Source organism: Haliaeetus leucocephalus, unplaced genomic scaffold (genome assembly GCF_000737465.1).
Source record: "Haliaeetus leucocephalus isolate CR32 unplaced genomic scaffold, Haliaeetus_leucocephalus-4.0 Scaffold228, whole genome shotgun sequence".
In the NCBI taxonomy this organism is placed as follows: Eukaryota; Metazoa; Chordata; class Aves; order Accipitriformes; family Accipitridae; genus Haliaeetus; species Haliaeetus leucocephalus.
The window spans coordinates 22,034,908-22,061,983 of NW_010972664.1; the positions used below are offsets into that span (position 1 = coordinate 22,034,908).

The window sequence follows — 27,076 nt, forward strand, 5'->3', positions numbered from 1 at the left end:
GGCGGCGGCCCGGCCCGTTTCCCCCAACGTCCCGAGCCGCCGCAAGCAGGGAACGCACAGCGAATGGAGGCAAGGCAACAACCGAGGAGAAACCCAAGGTTCGGCGCACACGGGGCAGCGCTGACCGGACGACATAGCGGTAGCTCGGCCGCCACCGCGGGCCCCCGGCTCGTCAGGGACGCGCAGCCGCCCCCTCGCGCCGCCTCTTCCCGCCCTTCCCCTCCCCTCCCGGCCGTTGGGCGCGAGCTGCCCCGTTGCCAGGGGCGACGGCGGTTGAGGCGGGAATGGCGTACCCGAACCGGCGCCGCCGGGTTCTGTGAGGGACACCGGGAAACCGCTGCGGTCTTGGGGGGGGACCCCGCCACCGCCGCCTCCCCTCGGGGCTTCTCCGTCCGGGACGGGACGGGCAAAGGCGGGCTGAGGGGACACCAGAGGCGGCTTTAGTCCTCGTCCTCCTACGGAAGGGCCTGTCCCGCTGTTTGCCGCCTCTGACACATCCCATGTTCTCTGAGAAACAGCCTCCCCATCCCGACGTGGGGAGGTTTTGTGTTTCCAGTTCTTCCAGCTCAAAATTTGGAGGTTCACCACCTCGAAGGAGAGAGCAGGCGGCCCCTGACCGGCCTTTGCAGTCGGTCCGTGCAGGCCCTTTGCCGCAATGCTGGGCATTTGTAGTTTTTCCTTCTCATCGCTGGTGAACTTGCCGTATAGCCAAGCAATACGGGTGAAACTTGAATAGAAATAGCGCAACACTGCCAGGCTTCCCCGCGGGAGACTGGCTGATGACTGGATTGATTCACTGCACCTGGGAATTACAAATATTGTAGAAGGCAGGCTTTGAAACCAGAACGTCACTGAAGTCCTACATGAAGCTCCTTGGACTTTGATGGTATCTACACAATTGCTTTTACCAGTCTGATTTGTAAGCTGCTCAAAGAATGAAATCAGATATTTTTTTTTTAAAGCAAGCTCCTTTCTATAAAACCATGTTGACTAGCACTAATGATACTCACATAATGTGCTGCATTCAGCCCTTAATGACTGAACTTTGTACCAGCTTCTCCATTAGTTTGCCTAGCACCACAGCCATCTTACCTGTCCTATCCTGCTTTTGAATACCAATGTGACATGAACACCATTTGAGACTTCGGGATTTCAAGTTCCCTAAGTTGTATTAAAAATCAACAAGCAAGGGAAATCTCCAGTCAGGTGTTTTTAGGATTGCTGAGTGCAAATTATCTAAACCTACTGATCTTCAAATACTGAAACTGTAATGGAGGTTAACATCCCTCTGATGCGTAATGGCCTGACAAAGACATTGTCTTCTTTGTGCGATACACTCCGACATTTCTATGTCTTTTATGTTGTAACATGAGATCAAGGTTTTAGATCACAATCAAGTGTTTACAACCTTGAAGCCAATCAAAAAAAGATGTTCGAGCAGCCTTCTTCGGATTAACTATTAGCAAGTGAAGTGGTTGCTGCAGAGGTTAGAGAGGATAAAAGTTGTGGTAATTGTGAGACAAGATGACTTGATAACAATATTAGATATTGTGGCAGAGAGGAAAGACTGGTTCTTTTAATCATGCTGGTGGAAGGAATATCAAATGACGCTGTAAGCGTGGGTGTGGGAAGAAAATGGGAGAAAAATCATAACGTTGCCCTTGCATAGAAAAGGCAAGCTGCCTAGAGAAAGGCAGCGTCTTCCATTGCTGCAGAGGCGGTGAAATAAGACATGGCTGGCAATTGGAGAGGAAATCTGAGGTTCCACCCCAGCCAATCTGATCTGATCATCTGCCCTGAGGCTGATCAGGTTGGAGCACAGGACAGATCACTGCTGAGTAATGTATCCATGAGTCATCAGCCACAAAGCAGTAGCAACCTCCAGATGACTGAGGAAGTCTAAGTGAAATGGGCTGGAGAGAATGGTCACGAGAGCCCCGTGAGACTCAGAGAAAGAAAAGAGAAGCAGAAATGCACAAAAAAAACCCCACAAGCCCAAACCTAACCCAGTGGCCTGTGAAATGGGAGCTGCATTAGTACAAACTCTTGTTTCAGTTTTGATTGCTCTCCCCATAATACTGCTTTCTTGGCTATTGCCAGTCAGTGGAGGAAGCCCCTATGCCACCAAGTCCTAAACTGTGGAAGGCAACTCAATGGACACATATGCTGGCGCCCTGTGAATATCTTCAAAAAACACGTTGGGCTGCAAAGCACTGCAGGGATTGGGAGGCCCTCTCCCGTCTCAGATTACTCAGAGTTTGCTTTGTAACCGGGCAAAAGGTAAGGATGAAAAAAAGAACGTGTTAACTTATAAACACTCATGGGCAATAAAGGAGCATAGTTACAAAAATGAAACAATGAAAATGTGTCATTAAAATTACACTAAGCAATAATGCTTTCCTTTTGCCGCATTTCACGAGAGTTGATGGATGGCTAATTATCCTCATTTGACCCAAGATTTACTTGAAATGGAGTTCTCTTCAAACTAGTTTTCCTGCTCCTATTGTTAAAGACGTCTATTAAAGCCTCTCAGAGTACCTCCCCTGGGTGACCTGTTCTTTCCCTACCGCACTTTCCCTGCCAGCTCCTTCCTCTTTTTCCTGTTTATCCACTTCTCACTTCCTACCAGTAAGCACTGGATTATCACACAGAAAGATTTGATGGTTTCCTTCCCCCTTCCCTTCAAGGACTCCTGACTAATATTTCTATTGTATTTGCTCATTAGCCCTTTCTAGGGAGAGCTTTCTGCTGCTTTGCTGTTTATATTTTTCTGAAGGAATATTGGTAAAACATTTTATATCACATACCAAAAAATCTTGAAAGCATAATTTCCTTCCTAGACTCTTTGTGAGTGGCATGAGTATAAACCATTCATTACATTTGGCATGGGATACCTCATGCTTCCCTGTCCCTACCTACTCTGTTAATTTTAGGGAGCTGTTTCTGGATATCCTGCCATAAGAAACAAACTGAAAAGGTGGTAAAGCCCAAGTCATCAGTGAACAGGACAGCAAGGAGCAGGCCTGCAATCTCTGGGCTTGCAGAAAAGTACAAGATCTCTGATGATAAAAAAGAAGCTCTGAAAGTTATTCAGAAATAAATTATTAGCAATCTTGTTGACAGAAAACGGAGAATCTGTCCAAGTGCCACGGCCTGGGTTAAGGGCAGGCAGAGGAAGGTGGAAAATGGCTTATTTGGGGAGTTTACAAAGAAAAGCGAAGTGGAACAGACAGTTGGCCGCTTTCCAGTTGACCAGCAAGTCCAGTTTTATGGTGGATTTGTCCGCCCTGGGAACTACTGTGTTTCAGAGTCTTCTCTGAACATGGCAGAGCCGCCAGGCTGGTCTCCTGGGAGTACGTGACACTTCATTACTTGTTTCCAGCAAACTGTTTTGTCTTATCTATTCCCCAGCCACGGAGCTAACAGCTCTTTCCATTTACATTAACTTCACCTGGAAAATCCAACAAAGGATTTACAAACATCTCCCAACCTAGGCAGAATCTTTTCCTCATTCAGCTAAACATGCATTTAAAATTACATGGCATTTGACTGGCAGGAGGAGCATTTCCGTACTGTTCTTTCGGCTTCTGGTCCAAGAGTCTATTATTATCAGTCTATTTACTGAGGCACAGAGGCTGGTATCATCCCCAGCCCTCACTTTCTGCATCCAGCCTGATGCCCCAGACTCCACTTGACACCAGCCAGAGCTTGGGCATTTCCCACCTCCCAGGGGCCTGGGCTGCCCACGATGCTACGGTCCTTCTGAGAAGGATTCTGTGCCCAGCCCACCTGCCTCCATTAGCTGCATGGTGCAGTCACCGTACGCCGGTGCTCATCCAAGCCCGCCCCTCAGCACAAGGTGTGCTGCAACCTTAGATCTGGTAACAGGCTCATGGTTGGGTATAAAGTGTCACATAGATGTCATTAACGTGCTCTCTGTGAAAGAGACTCTCCCGGGGCTCCAGGTTTTGCACGTATAGTGCCTCAGACACAGTTTTTGCGTGCGCCTAGTTATAGAGAAAACACCTTCGGTTGGGTTCATGTGTCCCTATCTCAGCCCAAACTTGTGGTTTGAGTCTGTATCTCCTTTGGCTCCTGCAGCAGTCTAGCTACTAGACAGTACCATATAACTTGTGGGGCCACACAACTGTCGCTTTTTCTTTCTTCTCTATCAGGTGGCAAAGGTCACTCCTGTCAGCTGCAATGAGCAAGTCCGCCTTTGGAAAAGGAGGTGCCAGTTGAGCTTTGGCTGTGCTGGGCACGGAGGGCACACGAATAAATTGCCCCAGGCCAAGGCTCACATGACAAAATTTCTGCAAGCTGATGGCATGGGGGAATGTGACAGCTGCTGCAGAAGGACAACACTGATCCCCTGCTTGGGGACACCACTCGGGATGGAGAGGGGAGGACTTCTGCCCAGGGATCTCTCACAGACCTTCTACAAGGCATTTCTGGGGGTACTCACTCTTTGGAGAAACACCCTCACTACCAAACATCTCCCTTCACAAATACACTCATCCACTCTCTCTCTTTTCAATTTGCTAGTAGCTTTTTCCGTTCCAGGCTGGTGTTGATTTTAAGGTACTAAACTAAACTGAAACTCAAGACACCTCATTTAACATAGGCCCAAGTCTCTTCATTTTCATGCCAGATGCTGAAGTACATTTCCATAAGCTGCTGTCACACATCAAACCCACGCTCCAGCAGAAGGACTTAAGCCATTCAGTGTGACCTGGGAGAGGTGAAGGAAGCAGGTAGCAAACCAGCACACCTAGCAGACTATAGCTGTGTCTGTCATTCACCAACTAATGGAAGGGGCGCAAACCTGAAATCGCAAACTGGAAGCGGATAGGATACAGAGATCTGGTAACACGTGAAACATGGAAAGAAAGCAGCAAAAGAGATGGGTGGATCTCTCTTGTTCTCCAGATTTGCAACAGGAAACACAGAGCTCGAGGCAGTCAAGCAACATCCCTTTCAGCCGGCAGCAGCGCTTTGAAGACAAAAGCAGCTGCAGCTAAACCACCCAGCAACGCTGGCTTTGTGCAGACTTGCCCTTGCTGTGGCTTCTGACCAGACATTCTTGCTTTCCCCTCCTTGCTGCAGCTTTCCAGCCACCTGCTGCCACTTTCAGCTTTCTGCTGCTATATATATATATTCTTTTTAATCTCTCTTTAAGCCTGCCTACATTTTTTGAAGGGAAGATGAAACTAGATTTTTTTTTCAAGCCAGGTTTTCAAAAGAAGCAAGTTTTATGTGATCTGCCAGGCCAGTAACTTTTTTTACCTTCTCTTGCGCCACATTTCGGCAGAGAGTGTCTGTGGGGCGAGTGCGTAGTATCAGAACGCACCTTCTGGTGGGGTCACTGAGACAGCATCCCAGCACCAGCATGGCATCCCCACCTGCAGCACTGTTTCCCTTGCCCCATGGCACCACAGGCTAAACACTGCCTCCATGTGTGCACAAGGGAAGGGTGTCAGAACAGGACTTTTCCTGCAGCACTAGAAACAAAAATCTGGCCTCGCTGCAGGGCAGTGACAGCAGGGAATTCACTTAGACAAGGTTTGTGGTCAGTATGGGACCTGACAAGCAATATTTTTATGCATATCTGTGTATATATGTGTGTGTGTGTGTATATACATATATAAAAACCCATAAAATCTGACTGCCTGAAGGAAACTGCAACAGGTTTGCAGGAGGACTAGCTCCCTGCAGGAGCGGATGTCAATTTAATGAGTCAGCATTTGTTTCAGACAGGTACAGGCCAGCCACAGTTGTGCATAGCAGGCCAGCCTGCTTATCACATTTGTTCCCAGGCAGGAAAGCTTGAGCTGAGGAGCACCCATCTTCATTCAGCACAGCTCTCCTGCTTCCTTATTTGCTTGACTTGCCCCAGGCTCCTCTTCCCTCATACACCCAGCTCTTTTCCTGTGCCTAACACACTGCACCCGCTCCTGTTTAGTTTGTTGGCCAGAAAGCAGAACTGCATAGGGCAGGGGCAACCCAAATTCTATTTTCTTCACTCTGTTGCTATTGAGACCTTCTGCTGAATTGGGAGAGAGAAAAAAGAAAAAAAAAAAAAACAAACCAGGGCGGAGGAAGATGAGTATTAAGGTTTTTACTCAGGTGTCCCAGCAAGAATTTAGGCTGCCTTGGATCACCTCTCTACTCCAAGATGGCTCCTCCTAAGCACCTCACTCCCTATTCCTACCGCAGAAGCTCACCCCGGTGCTGTGCAGAAGAGTACAGAGGAGGCACAGACAGACACTCACAGAGACAAGGGTCTTTTTGTTTTTTTGAAGCTTCTGCTGAATCTATGCCTGGCAAGCTCACCGGGCTGAAAAGAGGCACTCACCCTTTTCCTCTTTGGTGCTGTCTCAGTTGCACCCAGCAGTTCTCAGGAAGGTGGGGCTAGACCAGAGATTGTGACTAATTGTTATTAATGGTGAAGTAACTGTACTCCGCAGCCTGAGGCAGGGGAGAAACCCTGGCCCTGGCAGCTCTTCAGTTCAGCTCCACCCTACCCAGAACTGGAGGTCCAGTTCTCTGCAGCAAATGGAGGCTACTATGAGTTAGAAGCACCTTCGCTGTAATCTGGAGCCAGGCACTTGTTCTGCATGCTGCCTTTTCCTGTCTGCCCCATGCCATCTTACTCCTCACCTGGAGAACTGGTGGGTTTGAAGCAAAGGGAGAGAATCACCCGTTTTCTGTGCTCAGAAGAAACACTCCCGAGGCAATGCGCTTACTTAGATGTCCAAGAACTGAAATATAAGGAATATATATATATTAATACTTCTATCTGTCCATTATTAGCACAGGAAAAGAGATTCTCTTCAGAGACTTCTGGGTTCCTCTTCCTCATTATGCAAAGCCCTCCCTCCCATTAGTACCCCTGCACTCAAAGGCCACAGAAGGGAAGACGAAAGAATAGGAGGCTTGTGAATCCTGCCATGGGATGGGACCACATACAAGGCAGCTGTCAGGATAGGGTATGCTCACCTAAAGAGTAGAAATATCATTTTTAGAGAATTTTATGAGAAATTGATCTCATTCCACATTTAGCATTTTGCAGACCCAGAAAGGCACTGTGGAATGGGTACCTTAGGGAAGCGAGCTAGGTGCCATGCACAGAACAGCAGAGATTTTCCAGCTTCGAGGCACTTCCCTGAGCTCTGCTCAGCAGAAGCAATGCTGCTGGCTGTGGTGGAAGTGGAGCACAGCCCCAGCAAATCACAGGTAGGAAGTAAATGTGTGTGTGAGTGTGTGGGGCGAGAGAGACAGTGCAGGGCTGTTTCTGGATCTCAGCAAGAAAGGCCTGACAACAAATGGCTTGATAAAACAGCTGTTTTAATAAGACAGAATAGTCTTATGTCCCTCCAGATGCTGGGAACACCACATTCATGAAAAAGAAGCATGTTAGCTCTCAGTATGATCACACGTAAGTATTACAAAGGAATAGTTGTATCTTATACTATAGGCAGTGCATAGCAACATATGTTATGTCACAGCTGACCTGAATAACCAGACACTGTATTTCAGCTCTCAAGAGGAGCATCTCTAAAACTGCGTGCCTGAAGTTTCCCTTATTACATAAGACTCCTTACATCTTGCTTTCTTAAAGAAAAAAGTTGCAGATAAAAACATCCCGAACTTTGGCAAAAGCAAGGCACTCAGATACCATGGGGTTTAATTAGCCTTGGGCATTTAAATTCATTGCACTATACAAAAAATTTCGGCCTCAGAAAAAGTACTGAAAAAAAGTTAAGATGAATAAAGCAGCAAATTTTTATTAATGCACTAAGCTGATCAAGCATCTCTCAGTAGTAAAATATTCCAATATTCAGGACCTATAAAACTCTGCACCTTCCTCTCCCTTTGGTATAAGCGTGGCTCTAAAAGCATCCTTAAATTAGACCTTAATTTGTCATAGCAGCCTTCTCCTCTGTGATGACAACACAGAGGTTCTTCAGACTGTAAAAGAGACCTCCTTCTTTCCACAGTTAAAAAGTCTAAGGCATCTCAGCACCAGTCCCCGTCACCTCAGACCTGTAGGGCTACATCGCTATCATTAGGGGTGGTCATCTTAACACCCACCTATGATAACATGAATCCGCAGTGCCAGATTACCTTCTTAATGGACTTGGGAATTCTGAATAGCTAAAGGTTTCAGGGGCAAATACTCTCAATTGAGATTTTTCTGTTTAAAAAGACCTTATGGACTTTGTATGCCCTCCTAAAGCCTAATGTGAAACAAAAATCGAAGTGTGTCAGACCTATAGAACTTTCAGTTTGCCTCTAGAAACTGGGACAAGTGAGTGTAAGCTTAAAAACAGAAAGCAAGATCTGTTTCTGGACTTCACCTCTCTGCTCCTTACCCTCAGCTATTTATCAACTCTTTAATATTCCAAAACCAAAATAAAACCTGAACAAGGCAACACACTGCAGTCTCCTTCATGTAACTGCAGAAGAATTAATGACTATGAAAGAGGAAACAATTGAAAACCCAAGAAAAACCCCTAGAGTTTTCCCATTTCCAAAAAATAAAATTATTCTTTGCAATGAAGTTTTCAGTTCAGAATTTTGTAATCAAAATATGTATAGGAAACTTTCCCATGCCTTCCAAGGGAAACATTTTCAAAGGGAAACCAATTCCTACATGGTACACCTGATAAAAGAGGACAAGAGAAAACAAACGCTGCAGCTCTTCTCTTTACACATTCTTTACTATTGTGCTTACCCTGGTCTGTGGCCAAATGTCCTTCTGCTGACATTTAAGACAAAAAGGAAGAACGTGAAAGGCCTGGAAAAAAAGGAAGCAAACCAGTAAAATGCTTAACTTGCAAAATCAGGAAGTCATTGGCAATAAAACATACTGCACTGGTAAAGGACTGGGACTAGATGATACCAGCCTTTCTGTGATTTAACACAATTGAAAAATAAAGATCAAATGAAGCCCTAAAACTTTGTCCTTCATCTGATATGAAAAGTCAGATGTGTTACTGCTAGTGATAGCTGCAGTTTGTTGCTTGGTCTAGAACAGAAAAGTTTCTCAGCAACTGCCTTCAGCTCTGTACCAGCCTACAGAGTTCCAGCAAACGCACTTCCACTACATTCAGCTGCAGCTCATTTGTAGCCACGAAACACTGTGTGACCCCAGGCCTGAGCCACAGAAGGCTGCTTACCCCCAGTCAAAAGCTGCGGAGGAGTTGGGGGGAGAGCGACTAAAGGCACCCAGTAATGTGCTCCTGCCTTCCGAGATGAGCACAGGGCACTTCGCCCACGTTGAAAGTGAGCTCTGGCACCAGACTAGAGACATCAATGCAAGGTGGCACCTGAGCTAGGGAGAAAAGAGTTATTTGTTTGAATACACTGCTCTGCTAACGCGGCTATGAGGCTTTTGGGAGCCAGGGTGGAGCTCTGCATGGTCCTACCACTTCAGAAGGCCACAAGCTGGGTGCTCTGCACCACAGATGCTGTTTTATTGGGCAACAGTTTTACGGAGTCACTGGTCCTGACTCTGAAGCCAGACCTGTGGTCATTCTACTGATCTCAAGGAGACGTGGATTTCACTAATAATGCAAAGGAAAACCAGCAGTATTTCTCACCTCACTGAATGTTTTTAGACTGGAATACAGCTCGATGACTCCACTTACAAAGAAATAGTTGTTTGATAGAGCAGCTTCCAAGTTAAGGAAACCAGACGATGACTCAAAAGATTAATTCCAATCCCATATTCCAAAAGGAAACCTCAGATGTTACAGAGCATTTGTAACAATCATTAGCTTGGAGGAAGTCAGAAGCAACAATATTAATGTGTGGGCACTATGGTTATGTTGTCCATCCCAATCTTGGCATTCCTGCCTCTGCATGAGTTGGGGGACTTCTTTCAAGCAATTTTAACTATCGCTTCACAAAAGACAGGACTATGAGCCTTCCTTGCTTCCCAGAGTTAACACTGGAAAAATAAATTGCAGAAATGTCAATGACTATTTGAACGGGTCCTCTTTTGAATCCCTTATTTTTTAGATTTTCTAAATCTTTTTAAAAAACACCCCCCCGCCCTAAAAAAAAAAAAAAAAAAGGAAAAAAAGGAAAAGAAAAAAAAGAGAAGTATCTTTTCTTCATTCTCCTAAAACTGAACTAATTGAAAAGATATGAGCTGGCCCCTTTTAATGCCCCACCCCATCAATATATTTAGGGGCAAATTTAACAGTTAAAAAAGGAAAAACATTAAACCAACTTTACGCAAAATCTGGTTTTGAGACTTGCAGATATTTTCTTCCCCAGACTTGCAGAATTTTTTCATTTTTTATCTCCATTATAATGATTTTTGCCCAGGTTTACTGCAATGTAAGAAACAGATATATAAGCATTTCCTCACAGTCCTAGGTTTTATTATTAATTGTTAATAATAAAATTATGGCTACTTTAAAACTCAAATAAAAACAATATAAAAACATGGTCATTAGAGTATTATATACACACATAACAAAACAGCTTAATACAACTGTACTCATATCACAGTTTTCTATTGTATCTAAGAGAGTATACTTTAGTACATAGCAAATAGAGATTCAGATTTCAACTTCAAATAGCCACTTTATATTTATTATAAAAATACTAAATGAGATTTTTAAAAAGCAATCCTGAAGTCCAGATGTAACTGTAATATGTTAACTGCACAGAAAACACAACTTTTGGGAGCAACTGTAAACCACAGAAGGAAAAAATTATTTCTGATGCAAGTTCTTATCCAGGAGGAATAGACTGGCTTCCTAATCTCCAGGTTGCTTTTGAACATAGGTACATTCCCTCATCTCAGTTTTTCTTGATTTTTTTTCATTCCCATATCTTGTATGAATACAGACTCCAGAAAATTTCACATGCGATTTCTAACACCTCCTGTCTTCAACGTATCTAAATCAGATACCAGATGCTCATTTGTATTGCTACAGCAGCCCGAGTTTACAGTCTTGTGAAAGATTTATTTGATGAAAGTGTATAATGTCATAGCAGCGTGTCCAGTTCAGAAACTCATTCCCAGGACTTCCTATAGTGCTCGGTATGGCACAAGTACAATAAGCATATGGACCTCTTTATACTAATGGCACTGACATGAAAGCACTTTTGAGTTAAACCGTACATCTGGTGAGGGGGACTACTGTGATCTAATTGTGGTTCATAAAAAAAATTTAAAAAAATACAGGACTTGAGTGCAGCTTCCTTTACATGATGTGCATTGACAATGCAAACCAGCCTTCTTCTTTTTGCTTTTCCACCTGCAAAAGAAGAAACTGAAATTCATACATCATAAATTTCCCACAGACTTGCTAGTTAGTGCTGGCTTGCATAGGATTGCTATGTAGCAATTGTCTGCCATCGGCACTGTGGAGGGAGTCACACCACCTACTTTAGACACCTACTTTAAGCCCCATCTACCTTAAGTACTCCAAATTTCCCCTCTAGGGACGTATACTTTGCTGTCCTGATAGGGAGTCTTGGACCCTAACTTTGTTTTTTCTCTTTATCACTCCTAATTAAGGTTATTTCAGACATCAGGAAAGATGGTATTGGTATATCCTCATGTTTGCCTTCAAGCATATAAACAGATCTATGACAGGCTTACCAGACTGTACTACTCCCTGGAGTTCCCCATGAAAGCTGTAGTCTGTTTTCTTTGCACATCAGGAATCAAAAATCTAGACTGGGGATTTTCTTTGCATTTGGATTTATTTATCCTTCAGCAACTGACTTGTGCGACAGCAAGGTAAGAGCTTGCTTGCCTCTTACACATGGCTCTACCAGTACATCATAATGATTACTTGAAATTCTCTGGAGGCACCAGTGAAAGACTGCCAGAGCTTCCAAGTTCTAATGCACGAAGATGCCACAGCAGAAGATATACTTAACAGGATTATTCACTTCTAAACAACAGCTCTGTGGCAGCAAACAACCAATGTCACTAGCACTCAGGTCTCCCCTGACCAATCATCCAGAATCCAAACTGCCATGAATCGATTACTATTAGCCTTGGTAGATTTAAGGTAGGACAGAGCTCTCTCCCCTTCTTTATCTGTCTTGCTTTTTCCTTATATGACACCACGATCGAACTTTCTGGCTGAAGATTTTTCAGTCTTACCTTTGGCCTTTGGCTGACAGGAATTAATTTCACGCTTTCTGATGAGGCACTTAGGGGTGAACAAGGTTTGCCAGAGTCTCCTACAGACCTGTAGACATTCAAAATGAGATTGAAAAAGTGAAAAATGGAAGTCACTACTAGAATCATGTCTCAGATCCTGCATTAGGACCCCTCATCAATAGTGTTCAACAACGCATGTCATCTGTATTTTAAATATAAACAACGCAAGTTCTGAAAAAGCTATTGGACCTTTGTCCAACTTCCACAGAGTTGAGTGTGATGAAGTCAGGGAAAGTCTGTGAAGCTAAAGAAAAACATGGCAATTTTTCCATTGTGTTCAAGTTCTGCTGCACGGGTAATCAAGGCAGTACAAAAATGAAATAGTAAAGGGTTAACTTTTACCTTCTTATACTGGTCATACTGGCAGGGGAGACACTATCTTCTTTGGAGCTGTCCATAGCAACTGCCATGGGAATAGACACGTTGATTGTCCTCCTTGCATTTTCTAGGCAATAAATAATAGCTTGATTCCAATGAGAACACAGCAACATTGCACAACATTCATTTCATTTTCCCATTTTTGGAGGGGGATCACATAACTCTTCACAATTGCAGAGAATATACAGATCAGACATAAAATGTCAAGCTAAACATCAACCCCATACCCACTCTCTGAAAATGACAGATATTGAAAGCAGATAATCAAAGCAACTATGGACAATGTGCACATATATAGAATGATTCTTCCATAGATAAACCTTCTGGGTTTTGGCAATCAGAGGCTTAGAGACTTCCGATTTCTCTACTTTGTTCCTTTAAGATTTTACTTATCATGCTGAATTTATGTTACGACAGCTGTAGAAGTGTTAGAAGTGTTACAATCCCACTGCATGAGTCATTGCATATAGACCTACATGCATATGCACACACACATATGTGGTCTCTCCTCCCCCTCCTTCCTCTGCCCCTCAAGTCCTTCCCTTTATAGATCCTCTGTGGTTCAGGAAAGGGGAAAGGGCAGGTGTCCTAGACAGAGCATGTGTACATTCTCACATGCAGTTCTGCCTGTAATTACAATGACTCCATGAAGAGATAAAGTAGCCCTCACCTGTTGGAAAGTATTTTTGTTCATAGTTACACATAGCAGCTAATCTATGAATCTTGAATCAGCAAGAACATTCCCTTTGCTAATTTACGTCTTCAGATGACTGGAAGCTCCAGTTATTTCTTTCTATTAGCACTGGCAGTAACTCAGCAAGGCAGTCTGATGGAAAGAGCACCCAGAAGACCAAAAACTAAAATGTGGTTGAGAATTGGATAACCACTCTGCCGTGATTTTTAGAAACCTGATGTAAATACTTAGCTTGTTTATAAAAGATTCTCCAGCAGAGAGGACTGATTAAAAAGCCTACTTCTGCCAATCAGTGACTGTGTAGCAGAACTGTTCTGCAGACAAGGACATAGCAAAGAATAGATTTACCATGAAGCATGATATTTGCAGCAGACTAATTACTAAGAAACTAACCTTAGGAGAAGTTTAGCTGATGTATTTTTAGCTCTCTGAAGCAAGGAGTGTTTGTACCACACAGTCATTAACAGCAAGTGTACTGCTGACCACAACTGTTGATCCAATCAGCTAAGGACAGAGAACTCCCAAAAGGGGAAAAACATTGTCTTACTAGTTTTTGTTTCTCCTGAAGCTGGGTACTTACCAGTATAATTTAGGGATGGGGACAGAACAGGAGATATCATTGGAGGGACCACATCAGCAGCAGCTAATTTCTGTTGGTCTATTAGCTGCAACAGTTTATCACGTGCTTCTGTACTCTGACGATTCAGCTCTGCTATTCTTTCCTCCAAGCTCTTTGATACCATGAGATGAGTCTACTTGGATAATCACTTAAAATTAAAAACTTACAATTTGCACCTTCAAGGAGAGCATGCAATATATTTCAAGTACTTCTATGAATTTAATTTTCAAACTGAAAGTAAACATAATCATATAGCACCTCCTGTGAAAAATCTCATTTTGTCCCTTTCGCTGTTCTGTATCTAGGTCCTTAATTGACTAAACACAACAATATTTTAAACTGGTCTTCCTACAAGTAGAAATAAAATAGCTATTGTCTCTACCAGTTAAGGAGAAAGGAAAAAAAAATAAGAAAACCCCCAACCATCCAACAATTAATCATAATTAAGAAAATATTTAATCATAGACACACATATTCAGGAGGGTGTGGGGAAGCAAAAGCAGATTTCTAGCAGAAGTATCCTGGAACTCATCTTTAAACCAGGTTTTCACCCACTTTGACCTCTTCCCCTCCCCCTCCATTAATTGCTTCCACAAAACCAACACTTTAAAAAGTTTCCATCATCTTGTACAACTAAATGTTACACAACATAATACAATGGGCAAAGTGACAACACTCTCAGCCTACAGTTACGTGAGGAAATTTAAAACCTTTGGGATCCTTAATTGAACAGTAATTCAGCCACTGTGACGGAACAGAAGTAAAGACAGTAGCAAGGGCAGGGATTAGGCATTTCTGTATTAACTCCACTCACTGGGGTGCCACTGAATAGCTGCTTAGTTGCAGATTAAAGGTTTTCTATGTGAACCAAAGCCTTCAAGCTCTCTCCCAAAGATTTTGGGATTTTCACCACACAGCAGGACTGACAAGACAGATCCAACTAGTACATACACTATAATCAAGTATTGCAAGAGGTGTACCTGCACTAACTTTAACTTTATGGGCTTTTGGGTCACAGTAGCAGAAGAGATGTATGGCTGGATTTAAATGTACATTTTACAAGCTTGATAAGAACCTGTGGATTGGTGCAGTGCTTTCACTGTTAATATTACCCAAGCTACAAGAGGTATACCTGATCATGTTGCAATCACACATCTTTTTGCAGCATAACCTTATCTTAAACTTATAAACGTGCTCCACACTTTTCAGCACTCATATACAACATAGGTGCAATATGAGAACTGTTGAGCTCCTTGGGGAGCTCATACTCTCATAAGCTACTGTTGAGCTCCTTGGGGAATGATAAAAATCACAAGTCTCCAAGCAAATGAATGAAAAGAATATTAGGGTTGCTACTCTTTTCCTTAAAACAACTGACACCAGGAAAGAAACAGTCTCAAAACATCAGTAAGCTATGGGAAAGCAGATGAGCAGAAAGGGGAATCCAGCCTTCCTTTTCTCTTAAATTCTCACCTGTCCTTGTGAAGAGTCTGGATTAGGATTTGCATTTTGTATTGGGTCTGGCTGATGTAGGCAGTCACTTGTGTCTTCAGAGAAGCCTCTGAATTTGCTCAGTTGAGCTTTAATTAGGGAGTTCTGCCGTGTAAGCTCAGCTATCTGTCCCAGTAGATCACCGTTTTGAAATAACTCTTTAGCTGTGCTGTTTTTTCTAGCGTCACCTGGGCAGGACAGACTGATTTTCCCATGGGAACTCTCCAAGTCTTTGTCTGCAGGAGGAACTGGTTGCCTTCGAGAGATGAGACAGTTTTCCTCAGTTGTGCTCTGTGTTTGCAGGGAAGAAGGTGAGCTCCTTTCCTTGCATGGTTCTCTTTCAGTGTTTTCAGGAGACTGAGAAATGACTGTAAACACTACAAACAAGAAATAAAGGAACAGTAAGGAAAGGGACATGTGATCCTTATCAAGGAAATTAACAGTGACTTTATTGCATCAGACTAGTAATAATCAAGCAGGAACTTGAATTGTAACACCTAGCCTGAATGATGTTATGTTACTGATCAAAATCACTCTATGCAAGACCCTGCTGCAAGAACTCACCAGGTTTAATATTTCCTATTGCAAATAGTCTTACATTTAAATGATTTATTTAGAGACTGAAAGAGAAGTCAGAGAGAAGAATATAAATTGCTTTGAATTTCTTAGCTGATAGATCAAACACTACTTTTTAGTTAGTCTTCCATTTTCCAAAATCCAGTCACCTTACCTAATAAACTGTAAGTTTGCATTTCAGCTCTGATATTTATACTGGGCTGATAACAAAACTTTTAGAATAATAAAACAAAATAATACAAGACTTTTGGCATAATAATAAACTAGCTATTTACTCAGCCTCAAAGAAAGGGTAAGCACTCTGGCCAACAAAAGTAGTTGGGTACTTTTTGTGGTCATCATTAGCAAACAGATAACACACCACATACACATGAACAAATATGTTACGGCACCGTCAGCTGCTACATGTTAAGTCCTAGTTGGATTTTGTGATCAAAACCAGTTTTTCTATGCTTTATATACCAAATAGCCCATTCCATCCCAAGCTTTAGCTTTTGCCTCTTGAGCAGAGCATGACATTTAAAAATTTACACACAAATCTGGTTTAGGAATCACTTTTCCTAAAGAAACATTCAAGAAGTTTAACATTTGTTGAGCCATTTAGCATCTTTAATGGTTTTAAAAGAGTAACAATACATTTCTTACATAGCTAAACTGTAGTGAAGTCTAGGAACATGCAGTTTTATATTCTCGTTTCAAATGCCAGACATCTGACAGTTCTCAGTGGGACTGAAACCAGATGTTGCTCTTTTCCTCCTGATTTATTATGTGCCTCCTCACACCACAGCAGCCCACCAAAAGGTTGAACTAGATATAAACTTCCAACTGCCCTGCCAACTCCTTAAAAATCAAAAAGACTTTCAGGTTTTCTGACTCAGAAAAGAATTACAAAGCAACACAGCTGAAAGGGGGGAAAAAGGAGGAGGGGAAGCACAAAACCCCACCACTGTGCCCTGCTTCCTGTCAGCAACCATCAGGCTAGCCATAGATGTAATTACCCACCTCTCAACAACAGAGGGTTACAGGGGCATACAGTAAGATGCATGTGGTTACAATGACAGCTGCAGGAGGAAACAGCTAATTTTGAGAGTCACAAAGGATCCTCCCTTCTGCTCACTTCATTTCCCTGATCACCCCGATGAACTTTCTTCCTTCCAACAACCACAGCTGAGCTACCAACCTATAAAACTCCTGAAGCCTATGGATATTGACACAAGACTGAGTTAATCTAGTTATCCAGCACCACATAATTTCAACAAAAACAAAAACTTCTTCAGCTGCTTCCTGTGTATTGAATGAAATCCATACCAAAACCTGCTCCCAAAGCTTTTAGAAAAATCTCTGCTGGGAAGATTGGCTCAAAGCAAGAGTATGCAGCCTACAGACATCCTGGTTTGTCTGGAGTATGGGCTGTGGAGGTACGAATTTCCAATCTTCAGTGGTCCCATCATGAACGGTGATGGAGGCTGGATTACAACATCAGCAGATGGAGATCTGAGATGATGTGCTGTAGGTCATACACAAACTGCTACAGCAAATCATACAGAAGTGACAATCAAAACCAGTACAAGATGGAAATGCTGATCTGGATTGCAACTGACAGGACTCAGACAGCAGATGGAGAACTGCAGAAAGGGGACAGAAAGTCTAAAGGAAATCTAACAACAGGCATAGGAAGAAAAGAAATGCATAGCTGGGGGCAGAAGCAGGATATTCCAGCTATAGGGCCAAGGTGTCTAGGCATACACATTAAAAGTTTTCATAGAAAATACATTTCTAAAGGTAATGAGAGTCTGGGAGATTGAAATAGTAACACACTAAACAGACTCCCAAGTCTACTACAGCCAGAGAGATCTCACCGTTCTGGAGTGGAGACAATTCCTGACTGCTCTTCTGCCGGGGAGGTGACAACAGCACAGCTGGCTGGAAGATGTGGGCTGGCAAGCTTCTACCAGCTCCGCCACCACCTGAGGCACCTGGCCTCAGGGGAAACTTGGGAGGAATTTCTTCCTGTGGGAATTTCATCATACCTTCCCTTTTGCATGCATCAGCACTAGGCTCAAAATAGCTCGAATCAGGTTCTTCTAAAGAAAGAGACAAAGCAGAGACAGAATTAGGAAAAAAGGGGGAGAAAAAAAATTAGTTTTAGTGCAACAGAGAAAATTCTCAGTAACAACTCTTACATTCAAGTATCTGAAAAGACAGACTAGAGTATCTTCCCCACACACTGTTAACTTCCTTCTGATCCCTAGATACAGAACTCTTTCAATGGAGCATAACACAAATCTTCACTGGCCTTAAGAACAAGAAGAGCTATTGTATATAGCCTCACAATTTCAGAATATTAGTAAGAGATCTGTTTGTAACTCATGCACGAGACTTACAGACAAGTGACTTGTGAGGAACAGGTATTTCAGTGAGCTGCATTTGGTATATTCTCTTGAGAAAAGCAGACCTATGCACTTGTCCTAATGAACCTATATTATAAATTTTATGGCAACAATGGTGGAGTGGAAAACAATTCAAAGCTTTGAGCTCTCTCATGATCTTTTTATGACTTAATTCAAATTAGACATCTTCAGTAAAAAAAGTTATTCTTCTGTATTTAACTTCAACTAGTGTATGTCTATCTTGCCATCTCTTTTGAGCATACCAGGGAGGCACAAAATGAAAAGCGTGAAATCAAAGTTGTAGCTAGCTGTGAGACCACAGTAATTTTAATAAGCCTACATCCACTGCTCCATCATTGCTATCTTTGAATTTTCTCCTCACAATTTTGTTCAGACCATTTGTTCCCAAAAGAGAGGTTAGTGGAAAATTAAGCAGAACATACCTGATCCCAAAATGCAAGAGACAAAAAGCACCCTTCAAAGGCAAAGAGGCTATTCACATAAGATAATGCTTGTGGTTCACACTACTGAGGTTCTGAGATTGAACTTAAAACCTGCCACCCACTATTCAATGACCATGGCAAGAAATGAGAAAGATCTTCCTGCCCTGTTTCACTGTACAGAACTGCATTTCTAAAGTATCCTCCTCACATGCTATTTGTCACTATGATATGCCCTCCACTCCTCTCTCAGCCACTCTTGCCTCTCCAGGGAAGTCCTGTGTTAACTTATACATGGTTTCTGTGCTAAAACTAGCTATCTCAGATGTTTCACATCCAGTCAGGTGCCTTAAGGGTACAAGAGATCTCCATCTGAAGGAAGAACAAGAAATAGTTTTGTAACTTTAGGAAACTTTCCTCTCAGGAAGATGCCTTTTCCTGAGAGCAGAGACCAATAAGGAAAAAAGATTTGGAAATTCTAGTCTTGCAGAATTGTTGTATAAGAAGGTTTAGGGTTTGGTGGTTTTTTTGTTTGGTTGGGGTTTTGTTGGTTTTTGGTTGTGGTTTGTTTTTTTTTTTTGAGGGGTGCTTTTCTGATTGTTTGGGTTTTATATTTGGGGGTAGGCTTTTTTGTTTGCTTCTACAAAGCCTGGGTAAATCACAAAAAAGGGATCTGGTGTGTGGCTTCTTCCTGAGAACCCCACAGAAGCAGTCAGGAAGAAAGTTTTTGACCAAAAAAAAGGTCCAGAAAACCAACATTAACTAAGGAATACAAATAGCTCCAAGGAATCTTGGGATTCATAAGGAGTTACTGATCTTGAGAACAAAAACAATGCATTTAAGCAACCAATCAGGGATGACAGGTCGGGAAAACTCCATGGTGAAAGAATGTAAAAAGTACAATGTGAATCATGATTGGTTAGTTTGGCCATCAATGCTACTGGCTTAACTTAGTCTGCGGCTATGTTATATATCACTCAACTGGTCATTCACCTCTGATACGAAGTCGTAAGTGTCAGACTTCTGCCTGGTTAGTTACCAGGACTCACCAGCTGCTGTTTCTGGTCAGCAGCGACCTCCAGTGTCTCATGGAAGAACCAGTCTCATACTGTCAGGCTGCCTCAGCAACAGGAAGGTGAGATCCTGATTCAGTTGGTGGTTTGTTTTTTTTTTTTTTTTAGGACCCTCAGAATAAACTTCACTTTGTAAGCCATCTTAACGGGTGAAGGCTACTCCCCCCCCCCCCCTTTTTTTTTTTTTTTTTAATATAACATATTATGTATCACTTAAAGCTCAAGCCCAGGACTTGGCTAAAAGGTTAATCTTGAAGTCCTGATCCACATAGAAGGATGCCAGTGGGGATGGAATACAACTTATAATGTTAAAAAATAATCTGTAGCAAACTGCTTGTGCTCACAGCAGAACCCACGGCCTATGAATTTCCAGAAGTGAGATTCATGCTCACGCAAGAGGTATTTATTCAAGTAGACTTCTATTAAACACCAGATTTTCCACTACAGGGATAAACTACCCACAACTCCCATTTCATCCTTCACACATGCATGCACACACCTTGCCCGTTCACTGGGCCTTTGCTTGCAATTCCAAAATTGTTTGGACTTTGTTCTCTTCTAGGTTCTACCAAAGGGAGGCCTTTAAATGCTTGTGTGAGAGAGATCAGCTGTTCATCTGTTACCATCATGTATTGCTGAAGCTTCTTCTAAAGGATGAAGGAAAAACAGAAAGAGATACAGAAATTTGTATTCTAGCAACAGAAATTAGATTATATACCACAGGCAGCTCCGAGAAGAAGTTTGGTCTCTTATTACCACTACATGAATCTGTGGGATTCCAGTGAGGTATTAAATATTGATGTCTCCACGTTTCTCATTTATTTTCTCTCCTGCCTCAAAGAAATTCTTTGGTTTTCCCTTTTCCTAACTCATCACCCCATTTCCTCTCTAATGCAGCTTTATTCCTTCATTCCCAAATGTAACCATTGAACAATCTACCTCCACTGCAAACTGAAAAAAAGGAAAATGTATTATATCTAGTCTACTCTGTTGCTCCAGTAGTGTTAACAGTATAGAAGTGTGGAGGCAGATGCTTAAACCTTTACATTGATAAAGCAAAGCTCAGTTTAATGGAACTAGCATTTTCTCAGGCTTTAAAGTTAAACATGAAACAGGAAGATAAAATGTTGACTTTCCAAACATTCCTTCCCCCCCGCCGTGCCTGCTATTGTCACTGTCAGACTCCTCATTCAATTTTGTCATTTTCTTCCTGTTTATTATTAAAATCTCCCGAACATACAACAATGCATCTCAGCACACATTTGCAACACAACTCAGCATTCTAACAAGTCATTCTGAGGGGGATGGGGGCTCGGTACCTGGATAGTAGTGTTTTCTTCCCTCACTAGAAGTATTTCTGCAGTCAGAGCATCAATCAGTTCTCTGTGTTCATTCAACATCTTCTCATGCTGCTGTCTCATCACCTCTTTCTCACGCAGCTGCATTTCACTCTAAAGAGGGAGAAAAAGTTAAAAACCTGCTATAACCAATACAGATTCATATTTGGAAACAGGAACGGGTCCATATCACATCATACTGTAGCACCTCTTCCCCCTTTTGCTAAATTGACTTCATTACTTTCATGACAAAATCCAATTTTCAGGGCTTGAGAACTGTCAGAAAGCTTACTGTTCCTTCTTTATTACTCCAGAACACTGTAGGGAATCCTATACATCCTTGTTCTTCTGCCTTTACAACTTTTACAGGCTGTAACTGCAAGCATTGTCTCTCTGCACGGATACTGTTTTGTAAGTCACTGTATCTTCATGCAGTAACTGAATAACTCCAGGTGTGCTGGTGCTTGTCAGTATCCTGTGCTACTTGTGTCTATTCTTTAGTTGCCTTAATTCATTAATGAAGACAAATTTGACTAAATGAAGGAGAAAGTAGTTGCTTTCTAATGTTTTCCCCCAGAGAGAGAAAAAGTTCTAGAGGGTTTCATTTATTTTATTTTTTTAAAGAAGACAAAAAGGTTTATTTGTTAAGTAATCCACTTGAGCATGAGGCAAAAGGCCTTACTGTAGAACCTCTTGCCCTTAAAAGATACTATCAATCTGTTATCTCAGGATAGACCACTGCAGTAGCCAGGCATGCTGTACAAGACACAAAAGAGTCCCTTCCACCTCTAATGGGTAAATGGAATACATGACTGCCACTTTTTGGACCATCACAGATGAAAGAGCAGAGGCTACCAAGTCCCATAAACACATCAGAATTAGCAGATGGAGCCCTTCCCCAGATGATTGCCTGCATTTACTCAAGGGAATCCCTGAATAAGAGAAATACATCCCATCTCCAAAACACAAGAGATCCTGAAAAGCAATTGGGGTACTCTTTTCTGCTGCCAGCCAAAATTAGAGCATGGGCTGCCCATAACATACCGTAGATTATTTTCTGCTGGCATTGGGACCAGAAGTAAAAAACCACCAAGGAAGAAGTGTAAAGACAAAACAGCTCTGCAGCCACATAAAATGAATGAATAAATAAATAAATGATTTTGAGAATAAACCACAGATACTGTCACTAGACACAAAGACAGACAGATAAACCTCCTTTAAGCATATCAGAGACAAACCATCCATTTTCTGGTTCTCTTTCACCTAGACAGAACAGCTTTTCTGTATTGATCCAAGTGAAGCAGGCTGGCACAGAAAATGGAGAAAACATAGACAGTTCTATCTTTTTAGAAAAGAAAACAGGGCAAAATAACAACTTTAACCCTGGTATCAGTGGTGAAGCCTACTGATGCCTTAGATCATCTGGATGAGCTATTGTATCTACTCATCTTACACAGTGTTAACCTAGTCTCGGAGGAAAAGCTTCCAAGCAGCTGTGTGTCTCACATTTATGCATGGGGAGAGCATCAGGGTTAACAGCTGTATACATCCATTCCTACCATCCCGTAGGATTTGGCTCTGGTATACCCTGGAAGAAGTATCTTCATTCCAGCCCATTGTCAGGTGTACCTCTAATATCACAAGCTTTGTTTTAACACTGCATCAGAATATGCAGAAGCAGAGACAGAGAACATAGCAACACAGAGTAATGTAGTATGCATATATTCTAACTTTTTCACCCTATGAGTCTGGCAAAGAAATAGCATTCTTAGTAGAATGGGGGGAAAAAAAAATTCTAACATCTGGCAGATGATACTGAAATTCATTTAGGAACCAAGTCAGGTTGATCCACTTCCCTTTAAGAATTTCGTATAGCTTGGCAAACATTTCAGAAGTTTCTTTTTCCCCCTTCTCTCTAGCCTCTTTTATATTCAGTAGCTGCTTCTTGTAGGAGTAGATTTTTTTTAATTACTTATTATTGCAACTGTCATGAAAGATTCAGTAATTCAAGTTTCTCTTCCTACTTTTTATATATAACTTTGAGAATAAATTAAGCAACATCCTTTATTGTAATTCTTCTGCATTCAGCTTTTCTGCAGCAAAGCTGGAAAATATTTTTTTCTTCCCAGAAGAGGAAGGAAATCTTTCTAGAAGCTTCAAAACCTCTTGAAGACTGGTTGTTTACCTGAAATCAGAGGCTTTTTAAATATCTGCTGCAAAGTCACCTTCTTGAAATGCATTGCCAGCTATAATTTAGGCATTGGAAATTTGCTAACTCTCCTGGCTAAGCAAAACAGATGGTGCACACGAGCACTTGATTTATTCCTAGCATCACAGGGACCAGGTTTTAGGAAATACTCAGACAAGCTGTGTTTCTTCATGGCAAATGCTCAAATCCTAATTGTAAATAAAGCTCCATGAAAAGCAGAAAAGTCACTGAAGGTTATGGATGCACACTGTCTGTCTATCTCAAGCAACTCTGAATACAATTAACCACACTTTGTAGCTTGAGCAAGTTCTGCATATGTCTACTCATGAATTTACGTAGTAAACCTAAAGAAGTTGCAGACAATTTTGCAAGAAACAATCAACTCATGGAAGGAAGGAAGGAATGATAACACATCTATTAAAGTAGAAACAACATCACAAAGGTGCTCAGTAAAAATTGGGAATACAAGTAAGAGTCAGCATACATCTTTCAAGATAAGTACTCTCCTTAAACACTCAGACTCCTTGGCCTTCTGTCTGAATAGGATTAAAGCTCTTAAGATACATTGAATGTTACATTCATAAAGAGAAAGTAGCAACTAAGAAAGAAAAAAAAAGAAAGAAAATCTGGAGTAGTTTTTGAGGAAGCTTGAGAGTCAAGAATAACTAATTTCTGTAGGACACAAATTAAAGACACTCTAAATAGGGTTATAACTGCAATTATATTTATAATCTTAATTTGATGCTATTAAATTGATTTTTTCCTAACAAATTGAAAACATTCTATTGGAAGTCCAGAAGATCCTTCCCCATAACTGCAAAAGAAACAAATTTAATACCTGCTTTGATATTACAACTTTAACAGAAAACAAGCATCCTTAACTTCTTTTAAAACATAAGATCCCCTCAGCCAAAGTCCATCTTCTAATGGTAATGGCTTTTCACTCTTGAACTGATTATTTAACATTTGTTTCCGAGACAGGACTTAAAGTAAATTCTTCCATATAGATTACATGCAGGGTAATACAAGGAATAAGTTGCTATATATCCAGACAGAATTAAAAGAAAAAAATTCAAATTTTAAAATAAGGTCATTTTTCTCCCCCCAGTTATTATACACTCTGAAAAGGAACCCAAATGGGACAGTTCCACATTCATTACGGATCTATTGCCTTTGCTGTGAAATGAAGCATTGGGATTTAGATAACGTATTCTGCTGCATCTGTTAAGAGTGCAGGAACAGCCATAATCTGGTTCAAAATTTCACATAGGCCCAATGAAACTGTGAGCCACTGCTGCATCTTGAATAGCTCTGGGTTAGAGATAAAATAAAACACACTTCTTTTTTTACTTTTTTTTTTTTTTTTAAAGAAGTTCTACAGGTAGCCTTCTCTACGGAATTCCATTGTTCTCCAGCTGTGCACTGCTATAGTGAGCACTTCAGGTCATTCTTGCTTAAGGTGAAGTTGCTGCTATGGATAGAAAAAGAAAGCTAAGGAATCCCTCAAAGAAAATTAGGGGATTTGGGTCCACTGCTTTAGTGACAACAGCATTGCCTTTGGGAGGCAAAGGAAGAAAAAGAATTTGTAAACAAGGCTGCTACATCTCTGAACATATTTAAATAATACATTTTAAATTATTTCAAATGGTATTTTCTGCTAATAGTCACTGAGAGACTTTCACTGCAGTCAACACCTCCCGTTTCACTAGGGGTACCTGTTTCTAACAAACTAAAAGTTTTAACTCCTAATTGCATGCAATACAAATAATAAGCATGATAATCAGACTTCAAAGTAAACTGATTGGGAGCCAGGAAAAAACAAAGTTTACATCTGTAAAGTAACTTTATACCCTTTTTCATTCACTCTGCAGAAGCAATTCAAAATCTTCTCACCTCTTTGAGGTAGCGCATCAAACGACATAGAGCATTCACCAGTGACAAGGTAAACCCGGTGAGGCCTTGACTTCTCTCAGTTTTTTGAACCTCACGACCTGTACATCGCTCATACTCCTCCAATTCATGCTCCACTTCACGTATCATGTGGTTGAGAATATCTAGGCTGGATTTGTTGTCCCTCCGAAGGTCAGTGGGGATTGAATTAGCTGGAGAATCATCTCTGCTCTGTCTTGCAGAGTTCTGTGCAGTTTGTTTTCTTTTCACTGGAAGGGGGGAGGGAAGAAAGCATCATTGGAATTTCAAGGTGTATAGAAAGCTTTGCAGTACCAATGAAATTACATTTTTTATTGACATAAATCAAAGGAGAGGCCCTCTCTTGTCCTGAGCTGAAAAGGACCATCAAAGAATGTCCCCAGTCATTCCAGTTATTTTCAGATCATCAAAAACCACATTTTCTACCACAACATTAGTACCTCTCAAGTATGATTGTTTGGTGCTTTTATCTTAGATACCTGTTCCTGCTTTTCTCCTTCTCAGTTAAAAGCATAGAAACAGTTTGCCATTGAACAGCCAGTGAAAAATATCAGCTGCTTTCAGGTCTCATATTTAGTGAGCAACTCTTTTACAACAATCCTTTCATGTTAGAGTTTGTATCTGATGTCAGTCCCCACATGCAAATGCGTGTAGAATATGGGGACTGAAATGCATTGTAATTGTGCAGCATAGACTAGAAAGCTATATCAGACATAAAAAAGCCCTGCACAGCAGAGAACTCCACAGCTAGCCAGGTAATGTGTAGCATCAAAGGGCCATATTTGTGGTTCCTAGACCCCTATGGACTTTGCTTCGCCAACAAACATGCAGAATACAGGGCAATACACTACACACGGGGCTGTGGAATGTCCATCCATAGAGATGCTCAAGACTCGGCTGGACAAGGCCCCCTCAATCAAACTTTGCAGTTAGCCCCGCGATGACGTCCAAAGATCCCTTTTAACCTACATTTTCTTATGATATTAAGGACCCTGGTCAAAGGGACATATGTTATTTCTAAAAGTACTAAACTTTTTGCTGCAATTTGCTTTTGTTTCCTCGAGTTTGGGTTCAGCACTTGTCTCACAGTGTAAGTGGAGTCTACAGCCTCTTCTTCGTCTTCATTCTGAAGTCTTGAATGGATTCTCTTGACTACATTTGTAGCATTGAGGGCTGATTTAAACACAAAACAAAACAAAAAACCCACACATTAAATATTTCAGGTATGTTCTAAATAGTAATTTGTTCTAAAGTAATTTTATTAGAAGAGCTGGCTTTTTAGTCTGGAAATTCATCTGAGCCACATTAGTATGTCTCTACCTCTCACCCCCACCCAGAAAAGGAATTCCAGACAGGATCCTGTGAACAGCCCTTGAGAGGCTGTGATTAGGCAAATCCAACCTGACTGATCCAATGATGGAGAAACAGTTGTTGGAGTCAAAGGCATATTTGATTCCTGTGATAAAGTAGTTTTTCTCATATCCTTTTCAGCCCACAACTGAGAATTCACCAAGGAATTTTCTTCTCTCAATAACCGAAGTAGCCTACATTCAAAACAAGCATAACAGTGAATTGTAATAGGATAATAGCATGATTCTAGATTATCTGTACAGTCTAAAAAGAGCTTTTTAAAATATCTGTAACTGCTCAGGTGAGTTCCTTGCTCACATTCAATCCCAGTCTGAATGTTACAACAAGGGGTTTCCCTAGAATTCTGAGATCAGGAAAGGAGGCGGGGGGG

General features: G+C 41.6%; 2 protein-coding genes across 9 annotated transcripts in view; both read right to left on the bottom strand.

The window, feature by feature from the left end:
• Positions 1-5,303, bottom strand: part of TRIM45 (tripartite motif containing 45) — a 13,595-nt gene extending 8,292 nt beyond the window's left edge. The window contains exons 1-2 of the mRNA XM_010567686.1: positions 5,287-5,303; positions 29-802 (exon numbers count right to left, since the gene is read on the bottom strand). Coding sequence (XP_010565988.1) covers positions 29-802; positions 5,287-5,303 — 791 coding nt within the window. The remainder of the gene's footprint in view (positions 1-28; positions 803-5,286) is intronic.
• A 5,109-nt stretch (positions 5,304-10,412) lies between these two features.
• The window catches only part of SPICE1 (spindle and centriole associated protein 1), a 28,692-nt gene continuing 12,028 nt past the window's right edge, over positions 10,413-27,076 (bottom strand). For 6 of the 8 annotated variants that reach the window (XM_010567486.1, XM_010567487.1, XM_010567480.1 and 3 more), the window contains 11 exons: positions 26,737-26,879; positions 26,368-26,508; positions 25,300-25,565; positions 21,180-21,311; positions 20,360-20,507; positions 17,817-18,041; positions 15,364-15,758; positions 13,852-14,023; positions 12,542-12,644; positions 12,140-12,227; positions 10,415-11,279 (listed from right to left, as the gene is read on the bottom strand). In XM_010567486.1, coding sequence (XP_010565788.1) covers positions 11,226-11,279; positions 12,140-12,227; positions 12,542-12,644; positions 13,852-14,023; positions 15,364-15,758; positions 17,817-18,041; positions 20,360-20,507; positions 21,180-21,311; positions 25,300-25,565; positions 26,368-26,508; positions 26,737-26,879 — 1,867 coding nt within the window. In that variant the 3' untranslated portion in view covers positions 10,415-11,225. The other 2 variants (XM_010567483.1, XM_010567481.1) reach the window with 2 other exon arrangements.